The sequence below is a fragment of the Montipora capricornis genome, chromosome 7 (assembly GCF_036669925.1).
Source record: "Montipora capricornis isolate CH-2021 chromosome 7, ASM3666992v2, whole genome shotgun sequence".
NCBI classification, from domain to species: Eukaryota; Metazoa; Cnidaria; class Anthozoa; order Scleractinia; family Acroporidae; genus Montipora; species Montipora capricornis.
In genome coordinates this window covers 41,631,542-41,644,041 of record NC_090889.1, presented here as the reverse complement: position 1 = coordinate 41,644,041, position 12,500 = coordinate 41,631,542, and the positions used below count along the sequence as shown (strand labels likewise).

The 12,500-nt window shown below is 37.1% G+C and overlaps 1 protein-coding gene, 2 long non-coding RNA genes and 1 pseudogene across 3 annotated transcripts in view; 1 reads left to right on the top strand and 3 right to left on the bottom strand.

The window, feature by feature from the left end:
- LOC138057245 (uncharacterized) overlaps positions 1 to 12,500 on the bottom strand; it is a 234,549-nt gene that overhangs the window by 114,477 nt on the left and 107,572 nt on the right. The gene's annotated exons all lie outside the window — the stretch shown is intronic.
- The window catches only part of LOC138057242 (uncharacterized), a 72,189-nt gene that overhangs the window by 30,048 nt on the left and 29,641 nt on the right, over positions 1 to 12,500 (top strand). The gene's annotated exons all lie outside the window — the stretch shown is intronic.
- The window catches only part of LOC138057633 (uncharacterized), a 15,401-nt pseudogene continuing 2,933 nt past the window's right edge, over positions 33 to 12,500 (bottom strand).
- Positions 9,633 to 12,500, bottom strand: part of LOC138057634 (exonuclease 1-like) — a 3,453-nt gene continuing 585 nt past the window's right edge. Inside the window, exons 4-6 of the mRNA XM_068903582.1 lie at positions 11,638 to 11,819; positions 10,075 to 10,135; positions 9,633 to 9,698 (exon numbers count right to left, since the gene is read on the bottom strand). Coding sequence (XP_068759683.1) covers positions 9,633 to 9,698; positions 10,075 to 10,135; positions 11,638 to 11,819 — 309 coding nt within the window. The remainder of the gene's footprint in view (positions 9,699 to 10,074; positions 10,136 to 11,637; positions 11,820 to 12,500) is intronic.

The following is a 12,500-nucleotide window of genomic DNA, read 5'->3' as shown; positions in this document are numbered from 1 at the left end:
AGACAGGAAGTATAGTGTAGGACACCTTGGTTCTATGGAGTACTCCAGTCAAGGATCTGCAACATTAAAGTTTTCCTGTGTTGATCCATATCAGAAAATCTCCACTGGAAGTTGTTGATGCACAAAGACCCATTCTGAATCATATCCCTTGCAGCCATGATCACACCAATCCCACAGCTTCCAACGCCAATCATTTTCGAGTTAACCGGTGCCTGAGATGGCATACCAAATTGCCGAAACATTGGATAGTTTTTCCAAAACCTTGTTTGGAAAGATGGATGGTGTGGGTACATTTCAGAGAGTAACTCTAATGACCTCTTGACTGATGGAAGGGACATGGTAGGAACTGCTGACCGCAGGCCATCATCAAAGTACATTTCTTTCTGGGCTAAATCAACAAAGATTAAGCCCCAATGGTTAGGCATGTAAACTGGCACTAGAATTTGCTGCAAATCATGGACATTTGGGAGGTGCTTTGTTGTTTCATTTAATTGCAGCTGCTGGAAATTCTTGTCATTGCAGCTCATCCAATCATAAAACTCTGTGGGAAAATACACAGTGTCATTCTTACCATTTTCTCTGGCGTCATCCAAAAACTTACTGATGCATATATCAATGACAAAGCTATCGATATACCGTTCCTCAACAAGATCAGAGTATGACGTGGAATCCAATCCCTTCTTACCATACTTTACTATGGGGTGGTTTTTAGGATGATGCCAAAGGGCATCTTGTAATCGCACGAGATCTTCAGATGAGCATTTCATGTTAGAAAGCCAGTTAGCTTCTGCAGATACTTTGCGAGTAGTGTCAGCTAGTGTGCAGAAGCGTTTTAGGATACAGAAAACTGACCCTTGCCTACAATGTCAATACCGGTAGGATTCATGCCAGCCCTTTTAGCATCACGCAGAACTTTCTGAGCCCTCTGGATGTCACTTTCACAGGGACGCTCTGTTACCAAGAAGGGATCTGTATTGGAGGTTTTACCATAAACTGGCCTGAGTGTCAAGGAAGCTCTTGCTGCCAGTGGTGGAAGTAAATTGTGTAGTGCAGCGTCTTCACCTCTTGTGCTAGCTTTGGCCATTGCAACTTGCAAGGCAGTTAGTGGCAAGATGGTCTCACCTTGATCCTCAATGATAACTGCAGCCTTCGGTTGAGGAGATGAATGAGAAGTGACAGACTCCAAGTTACATTTAGCTGGTTCAGATTCTGGACTGAGTACTGGGGCTGGCTCATTCAGGATGTCAGTATCTGAAACCAAGTTGGTAGCTATTGGGTGACACTTGCCGGAAAGATCCTGTGGTGGCTGTGGATGGATGTGGACACCATACTGACTTTCCCAATGATCATGGCAGTATTCTAAAATACTGGACGTCACCGTGTCCTCAACCCTAGTGCCATGGTTTTTATCATAGCAGTATGTAAGGAAGTCACTTCCAAACATTTGCTCAAATAAATTATTGATTACTTGAACCCAAGTTTTCATAGCTCCAGTCCACGATCTCATTTCATGACCAGCACTTTTCCAGCCACATCCATGGTAGGTAAATATTTTCTTTCCTAAGAATGAAAAAAAAAAAAAAAAAGAAAAGAAAAGAGAGTGATTGAGGGAGTGAAAACCATACCTGTTTCCAATTAACTCTGCATGCTAGCAATTAATGCTAATGTTACACAATTATGTCATAAACTTTGCATTAAGATTCATGTAACTAAATTAAGTGTTTATTTACTTGGTTTGCTTTTAACTCCATGTGTAAAATGCACCCAAGGAGTTAATCTATTGATTTAGTATTACAAAATATCCATGATACATACTCGGTTTTCAATACTTACTGGCCACAATGCAATTTTCAGCTTGTTGGAATGAATACCTCAACGACAGCAGCATGGTTGCATACTAGTGCGTGAGAATTTGATTCACTATAGGAAGAAAAATTGTTTTCAAACCCAATTTATGTGATATTACAATTTATTTTCCTTTCATTTTAACTTGATTCCATATCATTATGGCCTCAACAGACACACTCTAAGGAGTAATCATACAGTGACTGGACTATAAAAAGTAAAATAATTTTAATTACTACTGATAACAGTAATGATAATGATGACAAGGATGATGATAATAATACAATATCCTGTAACTCACATGACTGCCCAGGTCCAGATGAATCATGATTTGTTGCCTTAGAATACAGCTGCCTGTGTAGCTTGGAGAAGCCTCAAATCCTTGGCCAGAATATTTATAGAAGGACCTGAAGTGCCGTAGGAGCATAGCACTGTGATCTATGACAAGGTGCCCATAATCACCAGTGCCAAGATGTACACCAAATAGCTTTTTCAACAAAAAGCCCCACTCCTTGCACTAGAAAGTACAGCAAAAAAAAAAAAAAAACCAAACAACAATGTAATATAAGAAATTACATTATCATACCTGTAACATTTTTAACTCTATACGCAATAATTTTGACACTACAGACAAGCATGCACATGAAGTTTTTGACAATAACATACAGCTTTGGCATTCAGGTGTAGAAAAGCCATGATTGAAATTGTTTTCTAGCTTACTTCATAAAGGTGCTAACCTGCCATTTTCAGTCAATTCAAACAAAATCTAGAAAAGTTTAAGCAAATGTACAAATATGGACCAAGGGCTATGGCCACAAGAACTTCGTAAGAGAATAATAATAAAATTGCTTTCAATATAACAAATAATACCTTGACATCATTGATATCAATCAATTGCTCTTCATGGTCTTCAAAGACCCTGTCACGCATTGTGTGGGCAATGTCCCTCCAATCACAGCAAACCTGACAACAGTTAAGTATTAGTTAAATAAAGTTACAGCTGCTAAACTTTTCATTTCTTCATAAATAAAACTGCTAATCTTTCAGTTGAAAATGTGGGTTGTTGAACGACACTGATTTTCCAGTCAGGCAATGATTTTTACAAGCGAATGACTCAATCGAGTGTATGTAGCCTACTTGTATGTTAAAGTTAGCTATCAGTTTACCTTGACAAAAAATTCAATTTGAAGTTGGGCTGCATAATTTGCAAAGGGATCAGTGTGGTCTTCCAGTATTTTCTTCTTCCCTCTTTTCCTTTTCTTGGGTAGGGGTTCCTGATTGCCACACTGTTCTTCCAGCTCCAGAAATCTTCCATCTACTTCTTTTTGTCTATTAACCCAGTTCTCCTTCAGGTTCTCCAAGAATACTTTTAGTTCTTACAGCCAAAAACATAGAAAGAATCCAACAGATCGTCAGTGAAAACATTTAATAGGAATAAAATGGACCAAAATGTTGTAGTCTGGAGCACCCCAGGGTTTCCCTGATTAAGTTTGTTTCCAGCCATTCATAGCCTGGGGTTGAGAGACAGACGACTTTGTGTGGGTAAAGTTTCTTGCTCAAAGGAGCTACACCAGGATTACAATGTATGAAATTTACCTTAAATAATAATAATAATAATAATAATAATAATAATAATAACAGCAATAACTTTATTTAAATGTCAAATGTATTTAGCACTATTAAATGTGCTAATTGGGGACACTGTAAATAAACAAACAAATATTTCAAGTACAACATAAACCACTAAGAATCCCAACTGGTAAGGAAACCTTAAAATAATAGTTTGCCAAGGTAAACAAACATGAAATAGGTAGGTGTAATTCAAAACAAACATGTAGGTGGACGAGCATGAGGAAAATTAAATAAGATTACAAATGAAATGACAAACTTGAAAATTTAGGCAAAGAATACTTGACTGAACTGTAGCTCTATTAAGAACAATTTCAGGTCTTGAGAAAGGAACTGTTATGAATATTGAATAGGTTGATGAGTCAATAAAAAATTATTCAGTGAATAATTTATAAAAATAGTAAGGTAATGAGCCTCTTTGAGATGTCCCTTCACCTTTTGTGTCATTGAGGACAACTGTTTCTTGGCGCGTACCATAGTCTCTAACAAAGGTTTCCCTCTGGAGTATCTCATCTGCAAACTACAAATAAGGACACTGTTAATTACATTGTTTCACTTGTAAAGCTTAATTATTTCTTCCCTAAGATGTCACCTCAACCCAAACTGAATTCATGTGTATTAAAATGATATAAAGCATTAAATTCTGCTCAGTAATATAAGATATTTAAAATCTTGCTATAAGTCAACCCACCGATATCCTCTGTTCAATAAAGGTGACGTAGTTCAGGAGAACGTCTCTTGCAGCTCCAGGACATTCCTCATAGTAATGGGCAACTTTCTCAAGGGGGAGTGACCTTGTTACAATTTCTTCAAAGTTCTTAAGAACTTCTTTCTCCATCGAACCTGATAAAGGATTTACCTTGACTTTAAATACCGGCCACCAACCTTGTATCAATGTCATTAAAAGGCACAGGTACCCATACTACTTCATGACCTTCATATAGCAAATGGAGTGAAAATTAAAAAAAGTTGTTTCCTAGGACTTTGTAAGCAATTATGTTCACAAAGTTATGTTCATTCTGAAAATGGGCTCATTCTTTTGGCATATTTCAGATTACATTATGTTGGTGATTAACAATTGAATAAAGGACTGATGACAGTACCTGAAAAAGATGCAACACGTATATTTTGTCTCTCTATTCCTGTTTGTTGTCCTTTCCGTTCTTTAACTGTTACTCTAGGAAAAGTTCTACAGTTTTCAGGCCCATACTCAGACAAGGCATCATTCAACTTGTCTAGAGTTCCAACTCGATAGGCAAACAAACCCAATGAGCCCAGAAGCTGCTCACAATTTCGCATCTCACAATGTAGAGAGCAAAGATTTATGCTGCTCAAGTCTTCCTCTAGAAGAAAATTGAGATCATCTCGAAGGCCTGAACCCCTGAAAACGAACAAAGTTGCTTACGTTGACCTTGGAAATTTCTGTTATTTTATATTTACCAGTCGGTTGTGCTCACAACACCCTCACCTTCCGATGTTAGCTTTTGATCTTAAACAATCCAGGCATGTCTCATCTGCAGCAACTCCATGGCAAGTGCAAGCCTAAAATAAAGTTATGGACAGTATAAATATTGATCTCATTAGGAATGCTGGAAGAAACAAATTTTTCCACAACGAGCTGTAGAGCTACTGGATAATGATATCTGTAAAATTCTTTGTCTTAACATTGTTTATTAGGATTTATGAGTTCAAACAAATACATGACATTGTATATTACTGACAATAATAGTAAAATCATAATTGACATGATTGAAACAGATAGTCACTGAACCCTATACGAAAATGCAGTTTTCAATTAAAGTAGGTGTTAATTAATGCAGTTACAATCAAACTTAATATATAAAACCTTACCCTTATTGCATCACAAAATGCACAACACTGTACTCCATAGCCTTTGCCACCAAGGAGGAAATCCTCATCGTCTTTTTTGTTCAGGAGAAGCAACAAAGCCTTGTAGTCCAGAGTCACTTAAGGTCATATAAGGGGAAACAATTCATAATACATGTTTGAGGCAAAACAATATGCAAGGACCATTTCACATACTGTATAAGTTTGTCCAATTTCCCAATAAACCAATGGCATTAATGTTGATTTAACCCTTACCCTATTTAATGGCAGGATGGTTATGATATTTAGAACACCAGCAAAATGTAAGCTACTGAACAGTGCCATAAAGATTTATTAAAGTAATTATCAAACAATGTTTACCGTCGCTTATTTTGAACAATTAATTGTTCCCTGTAAAAAACTGTAAATTAGTCTTAACTTATTTTTTTTCCAATTAGAATTTACAAATACCAAAGTCCCATTAACTAAATAATAGCATTTCAAAATTCATTCCCTTTCTTATCAGTCAAATTTAAGTAACTATTTACCTGTGAAAGAGATGTTGTACCTTTTCCCATCCACAACAATGCCATGTTTTTTCATGACATTCTTCTGGCAATTAACATTTCTAATCAATTGCTTTAGATTTGCCCTAATATAAGAATAGGGACAAAGAGAAAATATGTTAAAATTCATCTTAATTAAAAGAATGAAATACACCAAAAAAAAAAGTATTCATCACAAAATTCAATTGAAGCTGCTCATGAAAGAAAAGGAACTCTTTTTGTCTAGAGTCTCTATTACATCTTAAATAACTGATTGGTAGATACATGGATGAATGTTCCTTTTCTTTACAGCAACATTTCAATCCCTGCTTTAATTCTTAACCAAAAAACACAAAATGCCTTGTACGTTTTTAATAAACTTTAAATTTGTTCATGATGGCACAACAGTAGTCACTCACTGTTCTCTTTACAATTCCCTATAGCAATAGGGTAGACTGACAAGGCACTCTCAGAACTTTTATTGGCAAAATCAATGGGTGCCTGACCTACAGCCACTTGATTTTTACCCTGAATACAAAATACAAAAAAATAAATAGTTTTATTTAAAATACTCATAACATATTACTGTTTACCCATAGAATGACACAACCATAATAAAAATACTGCAGTACATACTGTTAGGCAGAGAAATAAAACACCCAGTATTAAAATATGTTGTTGATACACTCACCACCAAGAGGACGGCCATCAAGTTTAACATTGAATTCCAGGTCCTCAGTGTCACAACAATGAAGGCGCTGTTCTCGTATGGCCCAGACAAGAACAGATTGTAGGTCCACATCGCACGCTTCAAAGTCAGCATCATCAACTCTACCAATTTTCAGCGTTTTCCGCACAACAGAAAATACTAACTTCTTTACAGCCTTGATTTCATTTTTTGAAAGAAGTAAAGGTGTATCACCAGATCGCTAAGGATAAATAGAAGGAAACTATTAATGGAAGGATATATTTCACTCCTATATACAATCATTTCTTATCAAGTCATCTTGGACCACCCTCTCAGCCAGTCAAATGCAAAAATAAAACTAATTGCGATTTGGCCACTTGTGTTTTCTTGCTTCTGGCCAGTTCCTTATGATATTACGACATTTGATTCATTGTGTTTGGCCATTGTGATTATCGTATTTATTCAATTACATGTAAGTGCCCAGGGTGCTTATTTAATTTTTGGACTTTCAGGGTGGGCACTTATTCGAGGCTGGGAGCTTATTAAAATTAATTTTCACCATTTCCAGTAAGTAAAAAGTTTATTTTGTAACAAAACATGACAAAATATTAAAGTATATAAATTGTCACTGTTCATTGTTCAGTTTACGTATGCCCAGGACTAACAACTCATTGTTTGGTCTTCGCAGAAATCTCTTTAGCTATCATAATTTTCAATCAACTTCAATGTCATTGTCTCTCAGCCCAATAAGTGAACATTCTGGTGCTGCCTCCTCAACATCCGACAGCGTAACATCAGCAAATAAATGGGTCAGCCGCGCGAGAAGCTGTTAGGGCTTGCTGGATGGATGTCAGGCAATCTTGTTCTTGGGGGTGGGCGCTTATTCGAGGCTGGACGCTTAATAACTTTTTCTACCTTCAGGGTGGGCGCTTATGCAGGGTGGGCGCTTAATCGAATAAATAGGGTACTTTACTTTTGGCTCAGAGGAGGTTGGACACGGTCTGAAAGGCCTCATGGTTGGTCGCAGTAGCGAATCACGAACGCTCTTTTGTCGTGGTCATGAACTCAACATGGCGGGCTTCTAGGAAGAAGTGAGTCTCAATATTGATAATTTTTACCTACTTGTTTTTAGCTTTGCGATTTCAAACCCACAGGACAAGTTGGAGTTGGTACTGGGCTAGCTGCTGGAAACTTTTTGACTCTAAACTTAACTTCTCAGACAAGTTAGGACTCGACTTCGGTGCTTCACTATCTGTCTTTGCTAAGCTTCGTGAAATTTGAGTTGATGTTAAATTTTGTCGATTTCTCTCCAAACCCAAGCTTGTCAAACTTCAAAATTAATATCCATTCCAAAGTAGATTAATTTCCTAATAGAAAATGATCGGGCGCCCCTAAGCGCCCCTCTGGTTAGTGAATTATACGATGCTGAAGTAGTTGGATTTTTGCCACTATTTCCCTTTCACGCTATGAAATGTGACGACGAACCCGCGAAATTGTGCGTGCAGTCCGCGTAATCTCTTGGTTTAAAAAAATTAAATTTAACTTCTATTATTTTACCAGGTAAAATCATGAAGAAGAAGCGGCCAGTGGGTAGTCCAAGTGGGTCTACCCCTGGGAAACCATCTAATAAAGTGGCAAGAGAAGCCTGCAATTCGCGATCAAGTTGCTGGTCGGGCCACACTTCCACAGCGTGGCACACTGACAGTGAGCTCAATTTCATGCTGCACCAGAGAGGCTCCCACCAAGGGTAGCTGATTCAACCAGCTCTAATTAAAGTTATTTGGCAATTGAGCATTCTGTTATGTAAACTGGAATACAAGCAAGGTCCTTTAGTCAAAGTCTTAATAGGATACCAATGTGTGTTTTTGCACATGTCACAAAACAATGGCAGTTTACAGTGAACAAACAAATAATCTTGTTATCAACCTTCGTAATTTACAGTTACATACAGTTATGTTCAGTCTATATTACAAGAGGTAATGACCAACTTGGCAATTCTGATCAGCCTCTGTCAGTTGGTAATGTGGCACTAGAGTAATAACATAAATTTACAAGAGGTTGCATAAAAAACTGTAACTTCCAACATGATTTATACAGATTTTCTTTTGTATTATGAGAAAAGCCTTTGTAGCCTGTGACCAGTCTTTCATTAAAAATAAATCTCTAACTTTTTCCATACAACTTTTAATTTAAGAGATGAAAATTTCTTCAATATGTCATTTCTACAAAATCAATTTCTGTTATTCTTTAAGTCATATTCCATAACAAATTAAAAAAACGTTCGGTAAAAAACTGGTCATGTGACCCTTACATGTTGTCATACCATTTTACACTGTATCTCATCATTATAACCATTTGTTTTGTTTTCCTTTAATCTAGCGTACACTTTAACTAGCTCGCACAACAAAAGGTTCCCTCCTACCTATCCTAGTGATAAATATTTTTATGTACAGTCCAAACTTTGAAAATGACGTTCGAAACTTTATATCCTCAACCTTGACTTGTGTAATTTGTCTGGTTTCAAGTAAAGGATGTAAATACTTAGTTAGTTCCCGTGGAATGTAACCAATAAAACATGGTCCATTTCCGTAGTCTAAATGGACTGCTATGGCTTCCCTGTCAAACTCATTCTCTGGTTCAGGTTTTAACATAGCTGAAACTGTCTCTCCACCTTTCATTTTTGTCAAAGCTTCGTCCAAACGGTCTGGTGTTTTTGTTGAATGGGCTACCCCAATAACTTTCCACATCATCAGAGCTGCCATTTTCTTCAGTACTATATTCAGTAACAGATTTCACTGACTTTCAGCAGAGCTGGAAGTGGTTTCTGAAATATGGGAAACCTCACTTTCAGAAGTCGAAATTTCCTCCCAGTTTTCATGCAGTTCATTAAGAAATTGTTGTCGGAAGTTCATCATGTTGTAAACAGTCACTGTAGTTTATCAGTCCAATTAACACACTGTCTCCATCCACATATTTTACTTTTACAAATTGCTAAGTCATTACAGGGAAACGTGGCACCACCCAGGATATGGGATTTTGGTCCACTTCGGTCGCAATCGCATCTCTGCTAGCAATTTGTTCACGTTGAGAGCGAGTTCTTATGCTACTGCAGGAGTCTTTGTGTAGGTCTGGCTGGACATAACCATGATCCTCAACTGTGTCATCTGTGGACATGGAAGAATGTGGCATGCAATTTAGAATTAGGATTTATTTCTTTACTGTGTAAGGTGTGGGGTGTGCTGGACTCCACATCAAGCAGCCTGGATTCTAGCCCAACTCTCATATTGTCTACTGTAGTCATCTGCACCAGGGTGTAAATGCTGGGTGAAAACCCTGTGATGGACCAGCATCCCATCCAGGCATCCAGGGGGGAGTAGCAATATTACTAGTCCCGTCAAGCAGCAGACACCGAGGTAAGCTCGAATGATATGGGACACTTTGGCCTGATTGTGACTTAACCATTTCACTGTTTATATCGCTGATTGGCAATAGGTATTTATTTTTTGCTGTATTTACATATGCCGGTCAATTTTAAATTACCTGATTCATCATCACATTCCAAATGAAGCAATTTTCTGGATCCCCATATACTGTCTGGACCCTGTAGTAGATAATAAAAGAATAATGATAATAATTATTGATGCATGCACATTTTGCAAAATTAGTTTTCTTGAAGTTTAATCAAAGAAAATAAAGTATTCCACTTGAACGTTTCATTTGATGAAGGAGAAATTCTAATTTCTATGCACTTAAGAAACAAGGCTTTCCATTTCATACTTCTCATAGAACAACTTCCAATGATTTAAGAGTTGGATTTTAATTTTAAGATTAAAGGATATGAACAAAGTAGTGACTGTTTATAATGCTTATATCGTGCTTGGGACCAAGTCCAAATTTTTCATGAGAATGATTATTATTACCTGTACATCTTCCAATGTGAAATATGAAACTATACATTAGGTGCAGTTCCACTAGACCTCTTGCCCATGGGGAACCTTGGGGTTACGGCTTGGGTTAGGTTTACCCTGGGTCATGATCGAATCCCCATTTGCGGTTACACAATTGCATATTACCCAAGGAGATGGTAAGCGTTGGCCTGTTTTGGTGGGAAACTTACCTTTAAGATAAGACAAGATGAGATTTATTAGTTTTTCCACTAAATGGTTTTTGAAAAACTAATTACAATACAAAATACATTAAAATTAAGGATCTAAAAAAAAAAGTAAACATCGAAGATCTACATCTGAACGACAAACTTTTCTTCGGCTTATTTTCGGTAATTGTCACGATCGGCGCTTCTCTTAAACTGTCCACCTCGATTAAGTTCAGCAATTCATCGCTTCATTTTAAGAAGGCAACAAAGACGTCGACTTCAGTTACGCTTTCTCTAGTCCTTGCAACTCTCCAATTTATAATTTAGACGTCGACTTGCTGCTGGCCAGAAAAGGCGTGCTTGGGTATTTCCACGTTCGCAGTTGTTCACACAATTCATCACAGCACGTATTTTCCTCGCGTTCGGCAATCTTGTGATTGGTTGAGCCGCTTTGGGGTTTTGTTAACCATAAGACTTACATCTGGAACTGTCATGGGCAATTCTTTTGTTCTTTTTTACGTATCCATGGAAGTTTCCCACAGGAAATTTTCCTTTGGGCAGATCGGTCAAACATAAAAAATTGCTTCCCCGTGGGAAAAAGCCACTTACCCAAGGGCAAAATGGCTAGTGTAACCGCAGCTATTGTGTCTGTGTCAGTGTTTCCCAGACAAATATCAAGAAGATCATTTTCATTTACCAGTAATTGCCTTTTTATGCATTAAGGATTAACAGTAAATATTGCAAGGTGTGGAGAACCAAGGTACTGCAAAAGGCAACTTTCTCTTGGCTATGTTTAAGCTTTCCCAAGTAAAGGTTATTGACAACAGGTTTTCTACTTTTATAAAACTGAGATGAGAATAATATAGCCTAGTTCCCAGTGTTCTACCCCAGGTTTTGAAACTGAAATGGTGTCCACAACATTAAAAGGCCTTGAGCAGGAAATACTCTCAATGTAAGCAGTGTGCTTTAAAAGAACCTACATGTATAAAAATGATAATAAACAAGGATACAGCTCTGGTGGTGCCTCAGACTCATCTAATATAGGATTCAGTGGTACAGCCCTCAGGTTCCTTGGATCAAATACCACCTGATGTAGAAACATTTGATCTGCTTCATCAAATCTCAGAAGATACTCAGGACCCGGTACATGAAGACTTTTTACACCAAGTACTTGTGGTAACCTTGAAAAGAACTGTAGTTGTGCATTAATAACTTATTCACGAACAACTATTTAAACTGTTTGATTTCATTTGTAAAAGAAATCAAAGAAATCCAAAAAAACAAGCAAACAAACAGACAATAAACTGAGAAGTTTGTGTGAGCCCAGCAAGGAAGCTTGTATTCAATAAAGAGGGCATTTGACTGTTTAATAACAGCAGGAAATTATTTTATTTCTATATAAATTATTTAATATAGAGTCCTGTGACCTCACTGAATTTTTAAATGATTTAAAAAATTCCATTCTTTCCTCACATCACCATTTGCTGCAGCAACTTTCTTCATCAAATTGTGTGCTCTTTTGATTCCAATACCAGGAAGTGATTCCAAGTAGTCGCAGCCAGCAATTATACACATATGACGAAACAAGTGAAAGGTATAATTGGAAATATTGAGACATTTCGGTATGTCTTTGCTTTGGATTGACTGGCAGCTACCATGTAGGTGTACTTTATAAAGAACCTGGATCGTGAAAATACAAGATAAACTGTATTGGACAACTAAATAACGTCCCTGTGCAAATAAATAAATAAATAAATAAATAAATAAGTAGACAAATAAATAACATTAAATGAGCTTTAACATTCATCCTGTGAAAAATCAAGCTTAAATTTAAAGATTACGCACAGATCCATTTGTCACCATAAAGTAATGT